Source organism: Onychostruthus taczanowskii, unplaced genomic scaffold, assembly GCF_017590055.1.
Source record: "Onychostruthus taczanowskii isolate IOZ18803 unplaced genomic scaffold, ASM1759005v1 scaffold103, whole genome shotgun sequence".
Lineage (NCBI taxonomy): Eukaryota > Metazoa > Chordata > Aves > Passeriformes > Passeridae > Onychostruthus > Onychostruthus taczanowskii.
This window is the reverse complement of record NW_024496858.1, coordinates 425,076-450,569: the sequence shown is the minus strand read 5'-3', so window position 1 is coordinate 450,569 and position 25,494 is coordinate 425,076. Positions and strand designations below refer to the sequence as shown.

Genomic DNA, 25,494 nt, shown 5'->3' with positions numbered 1-25,494 from the left:
CTCCTTTCCCTATGGCATTAGGTCTGGTTCCTCCTTTTCCTTTTCCCTTGCACGTTTTAAGCTATTTTCCACTTTATCTGCCCACAGTGCGTAGCCCCTCGCTGAGGCTGGCAAAGGTACTGTGCCTTGGCATTTCTCTGTGAACTCAGTTCTTCTGTGGGGTCTTCAAAACACATTTTGACATCTACACACTATTTGTTTCTCCCTCAGTGGACCCAGGCAGGCACAAGATGTTAAAAGCAAGCCAAGGTACAAAACCTCCCGTTATCCAAAAAGGCATCAGCAGGACGCTGCTGTGAACTGGCTGTCACAATTTGTTGTATGATTAAATATTTACTGATCACACTGTGTTCAAAAGCTGTGTCTGCTCTGGGAGAGGAAATGCAAACTTTGTTTATGGAGATGGCAACACCTCTGCTGGAGCACACGTGGGATCAGCTTCTGCCTCACTGTGCCCTGGCACAGCTCCTGGAGCGGCACAGGGAGTTGCCAGCAGTGAGAACCCACCCTGCCTTAGCTCATGGGCTTCCTGTGTGCTGAAAATGTTCATATTCACCAGCTTTCAGAGAAACTCAGACTGCTCTGGGTTAAAGGGACCTTAAAGACAGGCTTGTTCCACCCCCACACCTTCCACCATCCCAGATTGCTCCAAACCCCCTCCAACCCAGCCTTGGACACCTCCAGGGAAGGGGAGGCACAGCTTCTCTGGGCACCTGAGAACCTGTGCCAGGGCCTACCCACCCTCACAGCCAAGAATTCCTTCCCAACACCCCATCTAACCCAGCCCTCTGGCAGTCTGAAGCTCTTCCCTGTGTCCTGTCACCTCATGCCCATGTCTGAAATCCCTCTCCATCTCTCCTGGAGCTCCCTGAGGCCCTGGAGGGGGCTCTGAGCTCTCCCTGCAGGCTCCTCATCAAAGCTGTATCCTGCTGAAGATGAAAAATCTTTCTTTACTCACGGGCCTTGACTTTGCAGCTTTAAGAACCTTTTTTAAGGTGGCATTTGTGTGCTGTTTATTTACCCAAATGGAACTACCTAGAAGCAGCAGCTGCAGAGGCAGGTTCTATGAAAGAATGCTCCCAGGCTTTTCCAGAGCACTGATAACCTCTTCCAGAGTTCTTCTGATCCCTGCACTCTCAGTTCTAAAACTTTGCTGTACAATTATTTTTTTTCTCAGAGGTCTGCAGTAAAAAAAATAATTAATGGTTTATTCTTCCCATGATTCATCCACTGCAGCAGGTGAACTTCAATCACTTTTCTTAAAAAGTCTGGGACAAGCACCATGGAAGAATCTTGGTCCAAACAGTTAAAATTTGGTAAAGTTATCAAGAACTAGAATACAACAGAATATAAATCAAACAAATTTAATGATTGCCATGGCTTGTGCAGAGTTACAGGGCAATGCCTTGAGTGGAAATATTACCCTTCCCCAGCCAGTGCAGTCAAGGCCAGGTTGGACTGGGCTTGGGGCATCTGGGCTGGTGCAAGGTGTCCCTGGCCACCACCCTGCAGAGGGCTGTGAACAGCAGGTCCCTTCCAGTCCCAACCATTCTGAGATTCCACAATCTCAACCCTACTGTCTGATTTTTGGAGAAGCTTCGAGGTGCACTGCGATCCTCAGTCTGCAGATCCTCAGATCCTTAATTTCCTGGTTGGTACAGGAAATGACATTACAGCAGCTGAGGATGTGGCCCTGGAAGATAAATCCTCCTGCCAGCAGGCTCTGTGTTGTGCTGTCAATCTGCTCACATCCCCTGGGGATCAGAAGGAACCAGCAGGTGAAACACGCACGGAGCCGCTTGGCATCCGCGGGGAAATCTGCACCATCCCATCCCAGCCACCAGAGCTGAGTTGCACAGACACTGTGGGCATCTCTGCCCCTATATTTTAGCTCTTTCTGGCACCAAGTCCCCCTAAAATCACTGCTGGTTTTGAGGACTGGCTGGAGGGTTTGGCCCTGTAAATTTACAGGAAAAAAGCCCAAGATGGAATTTGGTCCTGTGCTGTCTTTTAATGCCCATTTTTCTCCAAGCCTGTTTTCTGCTCCATAACCCAGCAGCCTCTCCCATAATCTGGTATAAGACTGAACAGATTCTGGCAAAGACAGGATAGACTTTTTGCAAATAAAAACTCAATGATAGGTTGCAGTGAGGGGAGGAGTGGAAAAGGTGGAGAAGCTGCAGGTGGAGAGCATCTCATACTTCCCTCTGCTCCAAGAGCACCTCAGTTCAGCAGCAGAATGGTGATGCCCTGAGAGGCTACCTGGAACAGAGGCTGGGCAGAGGAATAAAGGAATACAGGAGGTATTTATTAAAGGCTCTCAAAGGATTCACCTTGGGCAGTGCAAGAGCCCAGCTGTGGCTCTGACCAAGATGGACCCCAAGTCATGAGTTTTCACACTTTTATAAGTTTTGGTCCATTTCCATATTGGGGTTAATTGTCCAATTACAGCTCCAGGTTGTGCAGTCCCATCCTCCCAGGCTGCTCTCCTCAGTTCCCTGTTGTTTGCACTTTTTGGGGCTGAAGCTGCAGCGGTGTCCTTGGTTCTGGGCTGGAAAAGGATTGTTTTGTGTGACTGAACTGTCAGGAGAACTTGCTAATACTCCATATAAAGTTCAGAGTCACACGCTAAGGCAGTAGAGAATCTGAAATATATGAAAGCCAAAACATAAGGCATCAGTTATTTGATTAAATACCTTCCAAATCTTCAGATGAAGCTACGTGATACTCCTCTATACTGAGAGGAGAGGGCATTTCTCACTGAGCCCACTCTAAATGCAAACCACAGAGATCTTCCTGCCCTCCTGGCAGAGCTCATGGCCTTACCTACTTTAAAGGATCAGCAGCTACACTGCAAAATTTATTTTTGTGCTTCAGTTTATGTCTGATATTAATCAGGCTCGGAAAAGGTTCTTGGTTTGCTTTTTTCCTTCCATAAAGAACAAAAGTAATTTTCAGAATCCTATTTGCTGGGGACACTGTATGAAGGATTTGCCAGCAGCAAGGGCTGAAATAGGGGATTTTCCATTTTTGTGTTTAAGAAAAAGGATATATTTTTCTTATTTCAAGTTTTGGCCTTTATTTCATCTGTCAAGATGCAGCACTCCCCATGAAATGACATAAAGATCAATAAAGGACTAAATGGTTGGAAACAAAAATGATAGAGTTGACCTTTGAAGGAAGAAACAGGTATTAGACTGTGTTTTCAGCCAACAATTATTCCACTAATTAAACCACAAAGCCCTGAGCATCGATTAGATGCTAAAAATAAGATCTGATTATCACAGAGATTCATTTTCCTGCAAATCCTTGGGAAGAGCAGCATTGTCCAGTGTCAGTCACAAAAGGAAAACAAACTTGCTTATGTCTGCTAACAGGACAAGTCTCATCCCACATTCCTCCTGCATCCAGAACTGAGCAACAATTCCCACTGTGATTCTCTTGTGATCAAACACCAAATGGAGCCTTAAAGTTCCTGACACCTGTCCCTGACTTCTTGTGCAACTGTGGGCAAGCAAATTGATCTCTTATTCCATTTCCCATCCTTGCTGTGGGAATATTTAAGATACAATAGATCGTATCTAGTAGGTCACTTGTGTTTCTTTCCCTTGTGTCAGAGCCTCTTCCTTCACAGTTTAAGAGCCCCTACTGTAACATCTCCATCTGGGTGGGATGTTCTGGGAGCTAAGACAGTACAAATACTAAATCACAGTAAAATGGGATTTTTTGGAAACAAATGTTCTTTAGGACGTCATTATTTTAAGCATCCTGTTCCACCCCAGGAACTTCCACTCTCCCAGGTTGCTCCAAGCTCCATCCAACCTGTCCTTGGACACTGCCAGGGATGGGGCAGCCACAGCTTCTCTGACCTGGGATAACTGGGACACACCAGGAAATTCAGTGCCAGCCAAAACAATGGCTCTGCTGTCCTTTGTGTTGTGAGAGTGATGAAAAGAAGATGCTGTCCACAGGGATCTGGGCACCTGGAGCACTGCTGAGTGCTCTGGGAAAGTCACTTCATGTCTCTGAGTTGGCTCCCCAAAGGCAGAAGAGGATCAATGGCATCAGCTGCCTTTGTGCAAGACTTGTTTGGATACTATGACTTGTAGACCCCCTCCCTGGAGCTGCACAAGGGGGATAATTATTCATTTCTTCTATTTCTAAACATGCCAGTGCCTCGTGAGCATTGGAAAATGATAGTGTCTTGTTTGCCATAAATGCAGTAATTATAGCTAAAACTCTTCATTTACATGGAAATGACAAACAACAAATTAGAATCAAGCATCTACAATTAGGGTAAAAAGCCACAGCAATTTGTTATTCTTTGCAAGAAATAATTTTTCACATCATTTACTGGGAAGGAAGTCTCATTATATAATGATATTTAGCTCTTCAACTACTTTTCAGCTTCGCAGCTTTATTAATTGCGCTCACAACAGTTCTCTAATATAAACAAGCATCTTCATCTGCTGGCTGGGAATCCAGAGCTGACAGCACTGACAGGATGTGGTCCAGACCCAGAGAAACCCATAACAGGATGTACCCAGCTCTGGGGTGTCCAACACAGGAGGGACACTGACCTGCTGGAGGGGGCCCAGAGGAGGCCACCAGGATGATCAGAGGGATGGAGCCCCTCTGCTGAGAGGAAAGGCTGGGAAAGCTGGGGGGGCTCAGCCTGGAGAAGCTTTGGGGTCACCTCACTGTGGCCTTCCAGTGCCTGAAGGGAGCTGAGAGCAGAGGAGGAGAGAGACTTTTCACAAGGGCCTGGAGGGACAGGACAGGGGGGAATGGCTTCAAACTAACTGAGAGCAGGGCTAAATTAGATATTAGGAAGAAATTCCTCCCTGTGAGGCCCTGGCACAGGGTGCCCAGAGAAGCTGTGGCTGCCCCTGGATCCCTGGCAGTGTCCCAGGCCAGGTTGGATGCAGTTTGGAGCAGCCTGGGATAGTGGAAGGTGTCCCTGCCCCACTGCAGGGGGATGAAACTGATGCTCTTTAGGGTCCCTTCCCACCAAAACCATTCTGTGATTCTCTGATTCTATTCACAGCCAAATGGAGACCCAAAGCCAGCAAAGAAAACAGAGGGAAAACCTGCAAATATCTTCAGCACAGCTATAACTCCATGGGTATTTCTCAGTAATAATGACCCAGACACCTGATGATGGCAATCAAACAAAATGGTTTCACTGAGCCTGCGCTGGCTGAGGAGAAAGGAAGTCTGACAGACAGAAATTCTTGCAGGAGGCAGAATGTGACTTATGCTGATCTATCCCAATGAAGGAGCTAACAATACAAGGAGCAGACAAAAGGTAGACAAGGCAGCTCCATTTTTAGACTACATGGGGATAAGTGGCTGATTTCAAACAGTTCAAAAAAAACTCTGAAGGGAAGTGCTTTAAGAAGAGGAGCAATTTTGATTACTGGCTAGATGGGCAGCTTCAAGGTGTGGGTTATGGCAAGACCTCTTTTGATCTGCTTTTCCAAAGAGCACAAGGCCAAATTCAGCCCCAGACAAGCAAAGCTGGTTTCATGGGGCTGATGGTGCCAAACTGTGCTGTCAGGGCTCAGCAGCAAACTGGAGCAGTGCCTGGGCATCACTTGGAGGCTGCAGCTCCTGCTTCCCCTTCAGATTTTATCCACCCCTGAGAGAGGTGCCCTGGCTTGGGAGGGCAAACACCAAACTAAGAGCTGGAATCTGAAACGCAGGGAATTCTCAGAACTTTGGGCCTGGAAGCCAAAGCTTAGAGTTAAACACAGGATTTGATCTGAGACCTTGGAAGAGGCTTCCAAACTTAGGGCTAGAAGTGAGAATGTGGATTTATAGTTTAAAGCAGAGACATGTTAAGTGGAAGAAAGTTTAGAGTTTTAGAGTTTAGGATACAAAAAAAAAATAAAAGTAGTTCCAAAGGTAAACAAGAAGTTTAGAATGAAGCACTGTGGATTTGTGTGCCATAACATGACTGGCTAAAAAAGCTTACACTGTAGCATAAGTCCATAAGACAAAATACTTAAAGTTTGGGTCAAAAACATAAATATCTTTGTTGGCAGTGTTTTATTGGTCAATAAATCCTGAAAAGGATTGTAACTAAGGGTCTTGTGACCTTCTGAGCCGTGCAGTGAAGATGTGAGCCGAGCTCACCCTCCCTGCCTGTGTAGAAGATAAGAAAAATACATCACATCATCTAAAAAACTCAAAGGTCTCTTCTCTAAGTCATTCAAAATTCCTTCAGAAATCCCCATAACTACTTCCACATCCCTCTGGTCTTGTACCTCCAACCTGGGTCCTCACAAATGAAGTTTGATTGCAGTGGAGAGGCTGTTCCAGGAGCTGCTGTGAAGCAAAACCTCTCTTTTCTCTGCAGCACCTATCAACAGTTATGGGTGAGGATTTGCAGACAAATTAATATCCCAAAATCTTGGGGATGTTTGCTGCCACCCACTGAACTTTATAAAATCACCATCACCTCCCAGACAAGCTCTGCACAGCCCTGCAGTGAAGGGCTGATTTATCCTCAGAGCCTCTGCTCTCCACACTTCCCATTTATTCCACACATGGCACAGAGCACTGCTCCTGTGTGGCTCCAGTCTGTGTACTGCAATACATCCCAAACACACACCCAGAGCTGTGGCATCCTCCCATCCCACTCCTTCCACTCGGAAATGAATAAATCTGGAGTTTCTCCAAGCAGCTTAAGACAATCAGTAACAATTTGCTTACCCTGAAAGGGCATTACCCTGACTGGAACAGGTCAGAGCCCACTCTCTGATTAGGACAGTGACATGATGTGGCTCTGAGAAGATATTTTGAGTATCTCTGAGTGAACTCCTGATTTTGCTGCCATCATCTGTCCAAATAATGAAGAAACAATTTGATGCACGAGAACCTTCACAACATTATCTGGATAAAGCCTCAGAGGCCAGTCTGCTTTCAAAGCAGCAGCAAATGTTTATGATCTAAGTGCTGAGGACCACTTGGTACTGCTTGCTTTCCAAAAACCACCAAATGGGCCAGAAAATTTTCTGTTGGCTTGGCAAGGGTGGTCAGCCCTCTAGGAAGGCAAACTCTGCAGAGAGAGACACAGAAAGAAATCACTGAGAAACCATAAGGTGGAAATAAGCAGAGGACACTTTCTAAACTCATTTTTTGTAGTGGCCTGATTGCACTGTGGTTTGAAAGAAGATATTTAGATTAGATGTCAGGAAGAAATTCATGATGCTGAGGGTGGTGAGGCACTGGTGGAGCTTGCCCAGAGCAGCTGTGGCTGCCCCACTCCTGGAATGTTAAATCCAGCTTGGATGGGGCTTGGAGTAACCTGCTCTAATGGAATGTGTCCCTGCCCATGGTAGGGGGGGAAACAAGATGGGAGTCTATGATTCACAAGTGAACTGCTCTTATTTTAGCTGCAAGACTAACAAATATTAGCAAGGAAGGAGGTTGGGGTTGTCAAAACCCCTCCTTAGTCTTCTAAAGAAATAGCTGCATTTTTTTTGTTGTTTTTAACTGCAAATATTCTGCACAGGGAATTCCCAGGGGGAAAGCTGCCTTTTCCACAGCACAAACAAAACCTCTATGGGCCACCTGAAATCTGAAATTCTTTGTAGGTACAGAAAACAATGAAACTGCAGAGCACGTATGAAATTTAGTCCTAAAGATGAGAAGCAGTTTACTGGCCTTACCCTGTAATATAATACCCTGAATCAGCGATTTGGGCAATAACTGAATAACCTAGTTACAGATTTGACTGACAGACCCAAAGAACTGTTGACTCAAACCAGTTCATCACAACATCCTGCTTCATCAATCTCCCCAGACTGAGAAATGCCATTTGTCCACTTGAACCCAAAGGGATACAGGAGCTGAAGTCTCATTTTTAAAGTCCACTTCAAAGAGATAAAGAGATCCACCAAAACCAAAGGAGCAACAACCCACACATTTCCATGTGAGCTGTTGGACCCATAACCAACTCTGGGAACCCACAGGTAATTTAAGCATTCAGGAAAAATGCCATTTGGTATCTGGGAACAGCAAACAAGACCCTGGGAAGCTGAGCAGAGCAAACCTGGTGCCTTGCTGGAAATGCAGTGACTTTCTGTGCTATTGCACCAGCTTTTCTGCCTTGCAGACCTGAGATAAAATCATGCAGGAGGGAAATTAACTCAGCCCAACAGCAACTGCAGGGCAGCCTGACCACAAAAGAAAACAGGCAAAGTCCCCATCCAGGGAAGGGGATGACACAGACTTACACTGAAATCTGCACTCAGCTACCTGTCTTTGGTCCCTCAGTTAAATTATTGACAAGGTTACATCTCTGATTTCAGTATAAAAGTGCTTTCTATGTGGAGCCTGGTTGTGGGAAATGGATTTGTAGAGAATTCTTCAAGTATGACAGAAGGCTTACATAGTATGTGTTTGTATGTAACCTTTGAGATAAGAAATGCTGACTTAGAAATGGAATAGGACAGATATTGTTGGGAGAGAAATGGAACTAGAAACAAGTTTCAAAGGATGGCCTTGCAAATAAGACTGGATACCTTAGAGAAATAGAACTATGAAAGATGCATTGTAGTAGGACCCAGGAGGGGTAATTTCAGATGATTGGCTTTAAAGCATTTACAGCATGGTGTGGCTAAAGCTGATAGGCCAAGAAACACTTATAATGTGTTGTAATTAGGAAATAGGTAGCTTCTGTTTTCAATAGTGTGATTTGTAACACCTGTATTGTCTCACCCTTCACATGAGACTGAAAATGGAATAAAAGTTTTTAAAATGCCCCTCAGTTGCTCCATCTCTGGGTGAGAAAAAGGCATAATCTGACAAAATTGGTGTTTTGCGTGAGGAACAAAATATTGATTAGTTTTGTGTTGTAAAATTGTATAAAGACATGAAAGCTGGTGAATTCATCTGGTGAATTTGAAAGTGCTTTGGAAAGTCCCTTCCCTTCCTGAGTCACAGCTCCCTGCCAGTCTGCAAAACCAGACAGCTTTTGGGTTTTCTGTCCCCAGCACGTGGTTAGGGGCTGCAGGGGGAACCTCGTGCCAAAGGAAGGGAAGTTAAGGATGCACTGGATCAGCTGAGCCCCACATCCCATCTCTGAAGGCAGACACTCCCAGAGAAAGGCAAACAGAGCTGACACTGCCCTTCCTCACTCTCCTGCCTGCCCCAGTTCACTGCTGACCCAGGGCTCACAGCCTTCCACTTCTGCAGGCTTCAATGCAGATTTTTGTCCCAGCAACTGTGAACATTTAATGAGCAAAATGTAATGCAGCAGGAAGAGACTGAATTTCTTGTTACTAATTTCTATTGTTGTTGAGAGCTGAAAAGCCACCTGAGATCACACATGTGATGAATGCTCTACAAACACACAAAGAGTCAGTGTCTGCCAAAAGCAGCTGAAAGAATGAGCCCCCCAGAGCACTGCACTGTCCCATCTGTGAACACCAGGACTCAGGCACAGGGTGGGAAGTGATTCCCTGCAGGACCCAGATGAAAAAGCAGCACTGGCTGTGATGAGATGAGGCAGCTTGGGCCAGAGCAAAGGTCAGGCTGGCTCAGTGAGACTGCCAGGGACCAAGAACATTTTTCCAGGAAAAGTTTATGGATGGGGACAGCATTGTATTTGCAGGGATCCCCGTGGCAGGGAGGAATGATGAATCTGACTCCATGTTCTCAGAAGGATAATTTGTTATTTTATGATACTATGTTATATTAGAGAATACTAAACTATACTAAAGAATACAGAAAGGATAGGTACAGAATGCTAAAAAGATAATAATGAAACTCATGACTCTTTCCAGAGTCTCGACCCAGCTTGGTACTGACTGGCCAAAGAGTCAAAACAACTCACAGCAGAATCCAATGAAACAATCACCTGTGGGTGAACAATCTCCAACCACATTCCATGTGAGCACAACACAGGAGAAGCAAATGAGATGAGAATTGTTTTCCTTTTCTCTGAGGCTTCTCAGCTTTCCAGGAGAAAAATCCTGGGAGAAGGGATTTTTCAGAGAATGTGAATGTCACAGGCCAGCACACAGCAACGCTCTCCTTACACACCCTCCTGGCACTCTGGGGCTCTGGACAAGATCTCTGCAGCCACTCCTTGCACAGAATCCCATTTCTCCTCTGGTTATCCACGTTAATTTATCCTCTTGGTTATCCTCCTTCTTCCTCATACCCTTCCCATCTCTGGTGTGTCCCTTTCCAGATGCACAGAGGGGCAGAATTGGAAAAGAGTATTCAGAGATTTTAAAATGCTGGTTGTTATTTTTCTCTGTTCTTTATTCCTCCAGGCCAGTGCTCCTAGTGTATCATCCTCCCTTTTCTCTCATAAGGATTTGGAGCAGAGGCTTTGCTTTATTTTCTCCTTTTTGCCACAAGTCCCCCATTTGCCATTCAAATTCACTCTCTCATGGTTACAGGACTAACAACAAAAACAACTCTCAGCCTAAATTTCCCCCTGGAACTTGACTGTCCCTTGGATTTTCTCCAGGATTTCAGAAACAGTATCAAGGCTTTCCTACTCACCCAGGCATAAATAAGCCCTATTTTCCCCATGTACTTACCCTGAGCATTAACACCCATCCATCCCAAGCTCAGAGGGACTGAGGGAACATCTTAGGTGGGGAACATCTCTGCATCCCTGCTCAGGGCTGGGGACAGGGCAGGATGGGTCCAGCACTCATCATCTGGGAGCCCTGTAGTGAAATCTGCTTTTAGAACCATGGAACTATAGAATTGTTTAGGTTGGAAAAGCCATCTGAGATCATCAAGTTCAACCAGCACTGCCAAGGCCACCCCTAACCCATGTCCCCAAGTGCCACATCTACATCTTTTAAATCCCTCCAGGGATGGGGACATCACCCTTTCCCTGGGCAGCCTGTGCCAGTGCTGGACAATACCATGGTTAATGAATATTTTCATAATATCCAATCTAACTTCTGAGCAGTAGAGAGGAGGGAAACACCTGAGCTGCCAGGCCATCGGAGGGGACTCCAGCATCCCCAGGAGCAATCCAGGTGGCTGCAGACCTCTCCTGGCTCATCCCAGGAAGATGAGGACAGGGGAACTCTCCTGCCCACCCACACTGTGTAATATATCCAGGGGAACTGCTGACAGGAGTTTGAAGCACATTCAGATTATATTAAAAAAAAATGGAAAATCCCACTGTTCTTTAAACCATCATATTCATCTTCAGAGCCACACAGAAGTGACTAACCACAGCTTAATAAGTAATCACTGCTGCTGTTAATTAGTGGCACTGAATGTGCTTTTCCTCCTGCAGGTGACTCCAGTTTGGGGCTGCCTGCTCTGGTTTGGAGGGATGGTGCTGCAGCATCTCACAGAACCAGCAGGGCTGGGAAAGAGCTCCAAGACCATCAAGTCCCACTGTCTGTGCCAAGCCATGCACTGCCCCAGGAGCTCCCACCTGCAGCCACAGCTCCAGGGACATCCCTGGGGCCAGAATCCCCTGGGAAAGAGCTCCAAGACCATCAAGTCCCACTGTCTGTGCCAAGCCATGTCCATGCACTGCCCCAGGAGCTCCCACCTGCAGGCACAGCTCCAGAGACATCCCTTGGGCCAGAATCCCCTTGGGAGTCCTTCAGGAGTCCTTCCCTGGCAGTGCCTTGGGAAGGACTCCTGGAGCTGCATCCCAAGGCTTGCACTGCCCCAAAGGCATTTCTGTCTGCTTGGTGCTGCCAGGGGGGATCTGGTAGGGTTTGAGACATCCAGCCTGGCCAAACAACCACTGTGGCTCTTGCTCTGAGCCTGCCAGGAGGCAAAGGCTGAAATCAGACACAAGGAGCCACTGATGGTCCCAGAGAAGATCACAGATCCCTCTGCAGCTCCAAGGCTGTGGGATCAGAGCATTCACCAGAGCAATGCTGAGTTTTGTCAGCTGATTCTGACTTTGTCTGCTCCATTAAGACCTTAGCAAAACATGAAAACATGTCCCTGGCTGCCTCTGTCTACCAAAAGTTAAATTAACTCCCTGCCTCTCCTGCTCCAGACTGCAATGAAAGAATCACAGGATTGTTTAGGTTGGAAAAGTCCATCCAACTGTACTGGAGCAGAGTGGACTCACCACGGAGTCACTGCAAACTGTGACTGGAGATGTGAAAGAGCACACACAGGAACATGTTCTGGCTATGGGAGAGCAGATAAAACCAGAAAGCACTGCTTCCCTCAGGTCTAACATGATACTTGACCCTCCACCCAACCAAAAAAACCAAAAAATCAAAAGAGACTGTATTTAACCAGAAAATTAAATTGTATTTAACAGAAAATTACAAAACCCACAAGGAAGTTATTTTCCTGACAGAATATTTATACTGAACCCTATCTTATAATTTTCCTGAATTTTCTTATGGGTAGTTGTAAGGAAAGCCAGGATTGAGCAGGGCAAAGTAACTCCCTCACTCCCAGGAAGAAACAGCCTCTGGTGGCACTGGAAGGGCAGACACTGAGAGCTCTCCTCACTCCTAAACCAGAGCACACACCAAAGCCATTGAGGGGTCTTGGAAATCCTCTGCTGGTGTCAGACTTGTCCCAAAGTGTGCAGAAGGAAATGCTGCAATAACTGCCACACACACAAAGGCACAGGAGGGTCACCAGGATGCCACATGTGCCAGGGGTGGCTTCCTGGGCTGTGCTCCTGGCAGGGACCCTGGAGCAGCCTCTGGATCACCTTGGCATCACTCACACTGATAAAGCCTCAGCACAGATGGTGCTGCTGGTATATTAAAATAAATGACAGGCTATCAGTTTCAGCCTGGCTGAAACTCTTTATTGCAGCCCAGGCTCGGATGAGGCTGTGATTAGAATTACTCAAAAACAAGGGGGGGGAAAGAAAAAAGAAAAAAGAAAGCAAAAGCCTCCAGTAATTCTCACCATATCGACCCCTGTCTGTGATTCATGTTGATGCTTAGCATCTTTGCAAGGCAACAACTGCTGGAGGTTTGAGGTAATTATTTTATTGTCAGACAAAAATGTGAGCAATTTGCTTGTTTCCAATATATGTTCCTAACTCACTCTTCAGGTAGAGCAGAACTTCTACACATATATATAATTATTATATATTATATATAATATATTATATAATGTATATTATATATTATATATTATATATATTATAATATTTATATATTTATATATCTTTAATATATTTATATATAAAATAGATATAATTTTTATATATTAATATATACATAGGTATGTGTGTGTGTGTATATGTATATATGTGTATATATATATATTTAGAGTTATTTCCAGGAAATAACTTGGATCTCCTTTGATTCTTAAGGGGTCTTAATCAGAGTGAACACCAGAGGGGAGACAGGTTTAGCATCAGTCATTTGTGGTTTGCACTGTCCAAGCAGAAAGTGCATCTACATTCTCAATAGGAAGGAACATTGTAAAATTACCCTCTCAATAAATTACTCTCTCTCTCCCTGCTACTTGTTGCAAAAAGCTCTTTTCCTCCATTTTTCTCTCACCAGCTGTGCCATGGGGCCAACATTTTAACCCCAAAGATCAGCCTCTGACGTAAATCCCCAGAAGGACAGAGGCAATTCAAGGCTGATGAACCTTCACATTCCCCTCTCTCTGTTTTCTGAATGACATAAAAACAGATTTTTGCACTGCAGTATAGATCACTATTAGAAAATAAATGTGATTTCTCCAATGTAAGGACAAGCCTCTTTTTACACAGCAAAGGCCACCCAGACAGGCACACAAAGGAAAAATGAGTAACTCTCAGCCAGGGAAGGCACAGCCCTGTTCTTCAATCAAGCTAAGTGACTGCTGAAATCCAAAGGGAGAGAGGGGCTCAAAACCAGCTCCTCTGCCTAAATGGAGCCAAGTTTTCTGACATGTAGAGACTGAAGGGTGGCAGAAGAGCACTGAGAAGTGACACGTGTGAGGATGGGAAAGGACAGGATTACTGCATCTTGTATTTGCGGGGGTCCCAAATGAAGTAAGGAATGATGAATCTGACTCCATGTTCTCAGAAGGCTAATTTATTATTTTATGATCTGTATTATATTAAGGAATAATAATCTAAACTATACTAAAGAATACAGAAAGGACAGACAGAAGTCTAAAAGATACTAATGAAAAGCTCCTGACTCTCTCCAGAGCCCTGACACAGCCTGGCTCTGATTGGCCATTGAGTCAAAACAATTCACATGAAACCAATGAAACAATCACCTGTGGGCAACTAATGTATAAACACATTCCAAAGCAGCCAAACACAGGAGAAGCAAATGAGATAATATTGTTTTCCTTTTTCTCTGAGGCTTCTCAGCTTCCCAGGAGAGAAATCCTGGAGAAGGGATTTTTCCAGAAAATGTGACTGCCACAAGTGCAGACTAAAGAGAGAGCAAAGACACCATGATTTTACATTCCAGTGGGGCTGACAGGCAAGGGGACAGGCACTCCAAGGCAGCTGACAGCCCAGAAGGATTCCTGCCTCCCTGTGCTGTGCAGGAACCCAGATGGTGCTTGGGCAGCAGATGCAGCCCAGCCTTTGGAGCACAGAGCTCTGCTGGCTAATGGACCTTATCCCTGAATCCAGGCAAAAAAAATATCCCCCAAGATAAATTACCTGGAGCAGCAAATGCAAAGTCATGCTCCAAGGCACTAACTTTGACACATCCTAACTTGAAAGGATGTGTCAAACTGATGGATAGAGGCAGACAGCTGGGGAAGGTCAGAAACGCTCAGACACGTGCCTGAGTTTTCCAACTTTGCTTTCTTGGACAAGAGCAACTGGAGGTGCAGCAAAAAGCCTTTTAGGAGTCTTCCTGTGCTGGGGAATTCCAGAAGACTGGTGCTGCTGCCCTTCTGTGCTACCCAGCAAGACAAGGAGGGAGAATTTAATAGAATCATTAATGCAGGAAAAGATGACAAAGATCACCAAATCCAACCACCAACCCAGCACCAACCACCATTTCCACCATTAAACCATATCCACGAGTTTTTTGAACACTTCCATGAGTTTTTTTTAACACAATAGTTTCTCTGGGCAGCCTGTTCCAAAGCTTAACAACTTTTGGTGACCCTTTTTTTTTAACCCTTAGTAAAGCTTCCCTAACACTGTACACAGTTATCACCCAAGACTCCCCTACCTGAGCTGTGCAGGGGAGTCTTCTGTTGAATTTTTGGGGTTTTTTTGTTAGGGTTGGGATTAAATGTGTGAGACGGTATTTCTTGTTTGGCTTTAGATGTTTATTAGTTCTTATCTATATCACAGTTTCACAAACTGTGAGTTCTACAGCATTTCCCTCTAACAAACTAAAAATGGAGCTGTATCTTTCTCTTTAAAAGGATTTTTAAGGATAAACTTAAATAAGAAAAGACACTTAAATTATTTTTACTTTTGACTCAGTAACTAATTACTTGTGGCTCGCAATGGGGATTTTTTTATCCAATTACACAAAAGCACCCAAACCCATGGAGAAGAAGTGAAGAAGAAGGACCAGCATCTGCCCTAAAACCTCCATCTTGTTTATATATATTACTATATTTTAAAACCTTAAACTCTGCGTTTTCCACCCTGTGATATTATACACTTCTATTCAAACTCCACACCCACAATCCCAGTTCTGTCATTCCATTTTGGAAGTCTTCTTCTCCACGGCCTCAGGTCAAATGCAGTGTTCTCTTGGAGGTCAGTGCCTGCCAGCACAGAAGTTTTCAATAACCTGGGTTCCAACAGTCTTCCACAGATGTTTCCACCAGAGCAGCTGCTGAACCCTCCTTGCAGGTATTTCAGGGAATTTGTGCCTAGCAGGGTAGTGGGGATTAGGGCAGGCAGGACTGGCAGCAGCCCTCAGACTTGGATTCATCCATCAGAAACTTTCCCCAGTCACTGGGACCTCTCACACCAACCACAGTGACCAAAATTCCCTCTCTCCTCCCACAGCCTGGCAGATGATTTCTCCATGCCTTCATGCCAACTCTCTCTGAGGGGATTTTTGAAGGAATTTTGAATGATTTAGAGATGGGATCTCTGAGTTTTTTAGATGATGTGATTTATTTGTGTTATCTTCCACAAAGGCATGAAAGGTGAGCTCGGCTCACATCTTCACTGCATGGTTTAGAAGGTCACAAGATTTTTAGTTACAAGACTTTTTAAGGCTTTTTTATTCCCCAGTGAAACACTCCCCACAAGGATATTTATGTTTTTGACCCAATCCTTAAGTATTTTGACTTATGGACTCATGCTACAGCGTAAGCTTTCTTAGCCAATCCTGTTATGACACACAAACCTACAGAGCTGCATTCAAAACTTCTTGTTTACCTTTGGAACTGCTTTTACTTTTTCCTACATCCTAAACTCTAAAACTCTAAACTTTCCTCCAGTTAACATGTCTCTGCTTTAAGCTATAAATCCACATTCTCACTTCTAGCACCTAAGTTTGGAAGCCTCTTCCAAGGTCTCAAATCAAATTCTGTGTTTAAGTCTAAGCTTTGGCTTACAGGTCCAAAGTTCTGAGAGTTCCCTGCATTTCAGATTCCAATTCACTTCAAACTGAAGGAAAAGAAGCAGAAATGCTGTGGATGGGCAGGATCTCTTCACTCCTCCCTGCTATAGCCAGTAACTTCAGTTTAATACACTTTCTGATGGGGTTCCATCTCCTCTGTGGGCAGGAAGAGCCAAAAATGAGAAAATGCCTCTAAATCCTCCCCCAGCCCCTGGAGGCAGCACTTAAAGGCTGGTAACAAATGGGCTCAGTCTCCCTCTGACATGGGTTTTACTGGATGCATAAACATTGTGGAAGGGCTGGTGTTTCAAAGTAATATATCCAAGGATGTTTCAGTGCTGCTGTTTCCTGATACACTCCAACAAAAACGTCAGGGTAAAATATCAGCCTGATTATTGTGAGTCACAGCTTTGTGTCACCTGTTTCTGATAGCTGGGCTGGGAATCACCAAGACACCCTCCAATCTTCTGATTTACTCTTAGGATCACAGCACTGTTTAGTTTGAAAAGCCCCTCAAAGACCAAGCCCAACCATTTCCTGAGCACTGCCAAGCCACCACTAACCCAAGTCCCCAAGTGCCACATCCACACAGCTTTTAGATCGCTCCAGGGATAGGGACTCAACCACTTCCCTCATCTCTATCCCTTCCCTTTGCCTTGATTTCTGCCTTGAGGACAAGAGCTGAGGTGTTTCCAAGAGGAAGGACGTGGCTCCAGCTCATCAGGGGTTCATGCTCCATGGTTGGAATCTCCTCATCCCAGCTCACAGAGCAGACACACTGCTCCTGTCTTCCCTTTGAAACACACTGGCGTCATTCCCAAGGGCACAGCAGCCTTGTGCTCGATGGAAAAAGGGAAGAGCACCCAAGGGTGGAAGGTCAGGACCACAGTTTTGTGTCTCCTGGAAGGTCCCACTGACCAAGATCCCAGCACAGGGCCATGCAGATTCAAAAAATAAGGAATATTAGAGAGACACACTCAACAAACCACCTTGGAATTAGATCTGACGAGGAGCAAATGTCATCTCAGATGTGAATTGTCCCCTCCTGGGAGCTGCTCTGCTCTTGTAGCAGTGAATGTCACCCTGAGCTGGCACAGAGGATCATCACTGCTCACAGAGAGCATGCAGAATTCCCTTGGACAAGGCAAACCTGATTAACTATGAGTCTGCTCCAGGATTAAGATGCAACCATGAACAATCTCTTAAGCAAAAAAGAAGGAATTCCAAAGGGAGTGCACATCCCTCAAGAGGGACAGAAACATGAGTTAGGCACAGATTGATGGTGGGAGCTTCACTGCTGCTTGGGAGAGGGAAGGGGAGCTAGCAAGGAACATATGGAACTGTACAAATTATTTGGAGCACCCAGAAAGACAGGAAGAATAATCATCTCTGTTCCTGAGACTGCTCATTTCTGTCTGCAGCCATCTGGAACCCAAACCCTGCATGGCCACAGAACTCCCCTAAATACCTGTGATGGGGCAAGGCCACCGAGGGCAGGACTGCTGCAGGCAGCTGCACTTGGAACATGTGGGGAAGGAAAATTTGCTGGTTACACTCCTGATCCTGGCTCCTGCCAGCCTCTCCCACCTGGAATCCCTATGGACTGTCAGGATGGTGACTCTGAGGGTCCATTCCAGGGGGAAATGCAGGTGTGCACAACCTGCCTCCAGAAGGGAAAGGCAAAGCACTAATTTAATTCCCCTCCTTCAAACCCCCACTCTGCAAAGGCTCACTCGTGGGGTCGCTGGGCCTCTCTGTGGTTTTCTCACCACCTTTAAAACACAGATGAGCCTTCCCAGGGTGATTAAGGAGATAAATGCATTAAAGATTAAAAGCACTCCAATGTTCCAATGCCACGAGCTGTAAGAGTACTTAAAATAGATCCATTTGGGGCAGCAATTAAAGAACATATTACTAATTCCTGAGTCTCAGCTCCTGCCTTCCTAATGCTGGTTATTTTTGCCCATAAAAGCATTAATCCTATCTTCCTGTAAAAAATGACATTTCAAGCATTCATCATCTTCCACTACTGTCCTTCTGCTCCTCTGCCTCACCATCATTAACCAGAGGCATCTGTTATATGGTTTATGCAGTGTCATTTGTGACCACAGATCTGCAATAAAACGAGAGCTATTTTCTCTGTAAGTAGCTGTCAGAGCTGCAAATATTTTTTATCCATTATATATATTTTTTTTAAAAAATCACATTCCAGAAGTGTGTTTATTATGCAAGTGCCTTGTCATTACCTGAGAGAGTTATACAACCTTCCATTATAATAAGAACTAATGTCCTACCCACAGAAGCACAGGAAACACAGACATGGTTTCTATTTTGGAAACTACATGTTGAGAATTATATTGTCACACTTCATAACTTCTTCCTAAATTGCTGTTTGTTTGTTTTTTTTGTTTAATCTCTAAATCCTATCCACAGGGATGGTCCAAATTCCCCTGTGTACAATTCCTCCATGGGCAGATGGAAATCAAAAACAAATGCTGTGGAACCAGGCAACTTCTCACAAGCTCCAACCCTGTAGTGTGGTATTGCCATGAACAGGTGGATGCAAAGAACACCACAATGGGTCAGCTAAAGAGAGGCAAATCTGAACAAAAATGGATTTAGGTTAAAACAGAGAATAAAAAATAGCACCTAGCATACACACAAGCCACCACAGAGAGTAAATTCAGATGTAATATGGAACTGCAGGTTGATGAAGACAAAGGTGCAATGCCAAGTTAGCAAACATACAAAAATTACATCAAGTGGACCCTAAATGGAGAAAGGAACACCAACTCCATACATCTTAAATGCACAAAGCAAACGACTGCATGCCCCAATGGGGTAAAATTAAAGGTTTGGTAAATTGCCCTTTATCTCCTGCTGCTACCTGCTGTGGAGAGCAGGAGTTATTCACCTTGGGATGTGGAGGACAGGCAAGCACTAAGGCACCAGAAATGGCTTGGAAGTCTGAGGCCATTTTCCTCTTGGCTCATTCTTGTTAAATTAAGAAATCTCACAGAAATGAGGGAATAAACACTCTTGAGAACTGGGAGAAGAAGGCACCACCAACAGAAGCAGAGGGGTTTGATCTCCTTGGTGTTGCACAGCGAAGTCTACCTGCTTTAAAATGCATGAGGACCATAAACTGTACTAAACTAAAGAACCATAAACTGTTCACCAGGTTGGAACCCACCTCAACCAACTGCAGTTCTCCTGGTAATGCATCACAAAAGAGGGAACAGGGGATGATCAGGTATTTCTATTTATTCCCTGAAAATTCAAGTTATCCACCTGGTCTTTGTGCTCCTCTGATGCTCTCCAGGTGTTCAGTGTTTGCCTACCACACACCACCTACACACAAATCAAGAAACAAGTACAGAGACACCAAAGCCACCTCTGTCACAGAGACTGCAGACAGGTCCAAAAGTGCTGCTCTGTCCTTCACTGGCAACCTGTGGAAGCAAAGCACTTGAACAGGACACCAAACCAGATCCCAAATCATACTCAGACCTTGCTTCCCCAGAGCTGCAGGGCACCAGGATGGCTTTTGGAGGGTCAAATTCTATTTTATAAATGCACAGATTTTCTCATTTTCTGCTTTACTCTTTGTCTATATATTGCTGGTTAGAGACAGTTGATGGGCTGTAAAACTGTCAGCCTCGTTACTGGCACTAATAAATGGCTTTTGCTCAGCTGGAGTTAATGTGGGACCATCTGACTGCCCAGAACTGACATTTTTAATGATTCTGTTCCTCCAGTGCCTTCTCATTGACCACTACAAAAATCCAAACTGTCTCTTGCTCTGCCAAGCTGTTTTGTGGATCCAGTTCCTTGTTCTCCAGGGATCTGCAGTTGTGTCAGCCATCAGAGCAAGCAGACTCAATAATAACTGGCCTGAGAACAGCTATTCCAACACTTCTGGGCTCTTCTGCACCACAGATTTTAGCATTAAATGTCAAATTTCTGAAGGCTAGAGGACAGAAGCATCCCCAGGAGGAAGACACGTGTGCAAAGTGTTTTAAAAATGGAAAATGCCAACTCCAAAAGTTTGGTGCTTGGATGTTGTCCCCTCACCCTGTTCTCTGTTGGGTGCTGTCACCTTCCTTCAGGCCTCCCTTTCCAATGCTGTATCCCAGGTGAAATAGAACAACTTCCCCTTCCAAACCCTGCTTAATTTACACAATAAGGGAAATTCTTCACATCTCAGTGCTATTTAGGGAAGAAAGAGACACACAGAGCTCTTCTGGGGATGTCCAGCAGTTACAAAGCAGTCCCCACATTAAAAGAACTGGATCTTAATCACCTGGAGAAAACGGGTTTCAAAGAAAAAATAGCCCAGCCAGCAGATCTAAAGCTTAACAAGTCTTTTACAGTGACTCTGGTCTCTCCAGGTGCTCCAGCAGAGCAATGGGAGCAGCTCCTCCAGCTTCCTGCCAGGTTTGGGGGGATTTCTGCTGTTCTTAACAACTCACTTCGTGCTGACACAAGCTGTGTGCTTTTTCCCACCTTTCTCGTTCTCCCAAACCCACTCCACCAAGAAGCACACAGCCAGGACCAGTATGGACACAGAGGTAGCCTGATGTGTGCCATGAGTCCAGAGCTGGAAGCAGGGCAGAAATTCTCACCTGGCACAAGCTGGAGAGGGCAAGGGCTACACTCCTGAAGAAGCATCTCCCACTCCTCACTCACTCCCAGGAAATCAGCTCTCACCCCTGGGTTCAGCTCCTTCCATGGCCTTAGGTTATCAGTGTGGGCTCATGCAAGCCCTTGGTTTCCACAGAATCATGCAATGGCTTGGGTTGGAGGGGATCTCAAAGATCATTTAGCTCCAATCTCCTCATCTAGTTTTCCATTTGCTTCGTGCCTCTAAAACATAAATAATTTCCCTTTCTCTTAGGAGTACTGTTGAGCAGCAGCACACTGCAGATGGGGAAGGAGCAGTGTCACAGAGCCACTGAGGTCATCCAGACAGGAAAGGAATAAATGGCTCTTTCCATAAGTGTCTGCCTGCTGGAGTCAGAGGGGTGACTCACAAGCAGAGAGGCTGATCCCATTGCACCCCCTCTTTTTTTGCCAGCACAGCACTGCACAAAAGTCCCACCTAACTCCTAAAAATGAACTCAGCTCAGCCACAGCCTCACCCTCTCTCTCATGGGTGTTTGCACTGGCTGCAGCAGCCTAAAAACAAAAAGCAATCCCAACTATTTGATCTAGTGACTTCCAGAGAACACCAAAATCCTCATTTGCCCAGTCCTTCAGGTGCTCAGAGCCATCACTCTGATGCTGATCCAGCTCACACTTCACAGGGGCTCCTCCAATGTGCATGGAAGTCAACAAAACATAAGGTGGGGAGAAGAATCCTGCCTTTTACCATCTAGTCTCTTTATGCCTTGTCTGAAACTTCTGCAAAGATGCCCTTTCAGGGGACTGAGGAACAGCACCAGCCCCTGGTCACTGCTTTCTCACCTGCCTGCTGTACCAGACATGCAACTCCTGCCCTGAGCCTCTTCCTCCAGCAGCTGGAAATGCAGCAGTGACTCCAGTCCAGACCTGCACAAACCATGAGCTGTGTCTGACACAGAACCTCCTCTGTAACCCCAAAGTTCATGGCAAACACTGTCACACACAACAGCACCACACCTCTTTCACCCAGCTTGCCAAAGACAACCAGAAACCCTTAAGGACCCAAAATTATTCCTCTCACACAACTCCTAGGGGGACAGCAGGACATGTGAGACAGCCCTGACACTGCCACCACCCAGCAGAGTGCTTTTCAAGCAAAATTTAGTGTGACAGGGAGGGATCAGTCCTGCTGCAAACTCAATCTCTCCTTCAAAGGCCAACCCTCCCACAGAGGTCTGGAAATGAAGCCTCCCACACAGTTCTTGAAAGACAATCTTTGATCCAATTAAGGAAGCCAACATCACTAAAGCAGGCTGGAAACTGCATCACAGAGGAGAACCTCTAGGTTAAATCAGAATTATGCTTTCAGGGGAAGTGATAGAAATCACATAGGTATATGTGATGGACAACATATAAAAAGACTTTGAGGTTTCTTTATTTGATGGGCTTCTCAGAACAGCTAACTCTAACAGTCACACATAAAGACCTTCTGTCTAGATGTGTTTCAGCTCCCACAAATTCACTGGAATGTTCCCACTGCGTTTGACAGGGCTTGGCTTGGGAATTGAGTGTGCTGGGAAATAATTCCAGAGCCTTTGCCAAGCTGGACAAGTTCCTTTCTCAGATCTCCCTTGTCCCACACCAGCTCTGACCTGCATCACAAGGACTTCACACATACAAACACTGACTCCTAGGTGGAGGATGTCAGTCCGGACACTGAACACAGGGCCTGTATGTACAGCAGGAATAAATTGTATAAAGCTTTACAGAGGCTTTGCAGGTTTGTCTTAACCCTGCCAGCACAGCTTCCCAAGACTGGACCATGCACCTCTTAAAATATCAGAAAAGTGGAACTCAGACAAATGCTGCTGAAGTAGCAAACAGGCTGAAGAGCAAATACCCAACTCCTTTGTCCTCACAGGACAAATATCCCTGCACCAACCCATCTTGGGCAAAGGAAACTGAGATTTGCCCAGGAATACCACCTGAGAAGTTGGTTTTTTGTTTTGTTTTTTTTTTTGTCCAGCCTTGGAGCAAGACAACACTAAGCTCTGGGAATGAACGAGCAGGATCGGAATATCCGTATTTTCCCCAAAATGACAAATCAGGTCACGCTGTCTGGGACACCCCCCAGTTTCACCAGTTGTCACTGGTGAGCTGGGATTCCTCAAGAATGAGCCTGCTCTGTGTTTAGCTTGAGAGCCAACCCGTGGCTGGCAGGAGGGACTGCCTCGTGCAGAGTGAAGAGCAGGAGAGGTGAAGGGTGAAGGAAGAAGGGGCTTTTCTCTTACCCAGACCCTGGTTCTGCTGCTCCCACTCAATGGTGTCAGGAACCTGGTAGGACACCCCAGCCAGCTGGGCCACAGGGTTCTCCAGCCCAGCCAGGGGTTCCTGGGAGGTCTCTCCTGGAAGTGTGAAGCCTGGCAGATCCGTGTCACCCTCCATGCTTTCATCCATCAGGTCCATGTCTTTGTCCTCCTCATCTTCCTCTTCCTCCTCTTCTTCTTCCTCCTCCTCCTCTTCATCCTCTTCCTCTTCCTCACCCTCTGGCCAGGGAGACAGAAAAGAAATGTCAGGGAATATCTCAGCAGGCAGCAGGTTGACAGATCTCTCTAGGTGATCAGCAGGCTGAGCTCCTCCAGAGGCAGAGCAGCTGCAGGAACTTGTGCCTGCTCTCTGGCACATAAAACACCCACAGGGCTTCATCTGGAGGAGCTCATCACCACTGGAACTTGCTGGGGAACAAGGAGATGTCAAACTCTCAGATTAGTGGGAAATACAGTAATTTTTTGCTTCCCAGCAGCAGGGTGCAAACAAGGATGTGCATGTGTACCAACACCTGGGCACCTGCAACTACAGAGCTCCCTGCTCAACCCACCACAGCTCAAGGGAGAGCTCTTCCCCTGATCTCCAGTCTTGGAGGCAGCAATGAGCTGGTTCAATCCTTAACTCTGATGGAGTCTTTCCCAGCTCTGGAAAGGGCACTGCTTTCAAGACCAGGTTGCTCCAGGCCCCATCCCACCTGGCCTTGGAAAGTGCTGGAAAGAAGGCAGCATAGCCAAGAGTTCACAGGAGAGCTGAAAAATGTGACCCTGAGGAAATTCCTGTGAATTCAGTGCAAGGTCTCCCTGCCCATGGAAGGGGGTATTGAAACAAGATTATCTTTAAGGTGCCTTTCAACCAAAACCATTCTGTGATTCCACGAATTCTCTGCTACAGCAGATACCCATTTATTCCAAAACTGTCTGTACTGTTAACATATGGAAAAATAAATATTTAAGCCATATTTCATCACTGGAATCTAAAATGGCAACACAGGAACCACTGTACTGGATCAGACCAAAGGGTTTTTTTCTATTTTTTCCTATTTCCAACCACAACTGGCTGCAGATGCTGAAGGAAGTCCAGAGCAGGGCAAATACACAGCCAGTCTTCCCACAGTTTTTCTTTTCCCAAGTTATAGTTACCAAAGTCTCAGGGACACCCTATCCAGAATTTGCATTGGAGCTATTAAATAGCTACTGATGGAGCCACCCACCAGGGAAAGATAATATCTGGAACAATAGCATGCTTTGAATTTCTCACTGTTCCTTTTTCAAGGCTGAGAGTTGAAATATAGTATTTATGCACTTTTAGCTAATTTACACCAACTCTGCCCAGCCCTGCAGAAAAATTCCCTCCTGGTGCAGTCAGCCTGGGAGAGCCCATCACCTGCATCCAGGCATTAAAAACTAACACTCCAGCCAAACCACCCTTTGTTACCCAAATCCTTTATTTATTATATTTGTTACCTAAATATCACTTTAATTCTGCTGTAGTTGTACCTCATACAGGTTTGGTGGCAATCCAGCCCGGATTAAATGGCCTCCAAAGATTGGGATATCACATGAGAGATGGGAATATGAGAAATCAGTGCATCCACTGTGCTGTGCCATGGCATCTCCCTCCCCTGTAATTCAAGGATTTGCTTCCAACCACTGCATGTTTTCCTCAGCTCACCAGACAAGACAATCCCAGTGCTTCCTTTCAGTCCTGCTCCTGTATTCCATACAAATGAGCTGCTGCTGGGATTTAGATGCATCACCCTGCTAGAGCCTGGCTTTTGGTACCTGGAAAGATCATTCCTACCACACAGAGCATCTAATGGAGCTCCCAGGGATGTAGCTGGCCCCTGAAATCCCCACTGCATTTCACAGGCAGTTTCTGTATTATAATGTGCTCGGCATTTAGAATCCAGACAAGAATTTTCTCTGTCAAAATGCATGTTTTCATGCAAAACACACAGCTGTGAAGCTGAGAGAGGCACCTGGAGAGTGCTCACTGCAAAGCCAAGTGAATGTAGGTCTTGCCCCTCTGCTGAGAGCAACACAGCTATCAACAATCCCAA

At 45.6% G+C, this 25,494-nt stretch overlaps 1 protein-coding gene across 1 annotated transcript in view; it reads right to left on the bottom strand.

Moving 5' to 3' along the window:
• The window catches only part of ARMH4 (armadillo like helical domain containing 4), a 102,176-nt gene that overhangs the window by 10,218 nt on the left and 66,464 nt on the right, over window positions 1-25,494 (bottom strand). Inside the window, exon 5 of the mRNA XM_041413665.1 lies at window positions 23,399-23,653. Coding sequence (XP_041269599.1) covers window positions 23,399-23,653 — 255 coding nt within the window. The remainder of the gene's footprint in view (window positions 1-23,398; window positions 23,654-25,494) is intronic.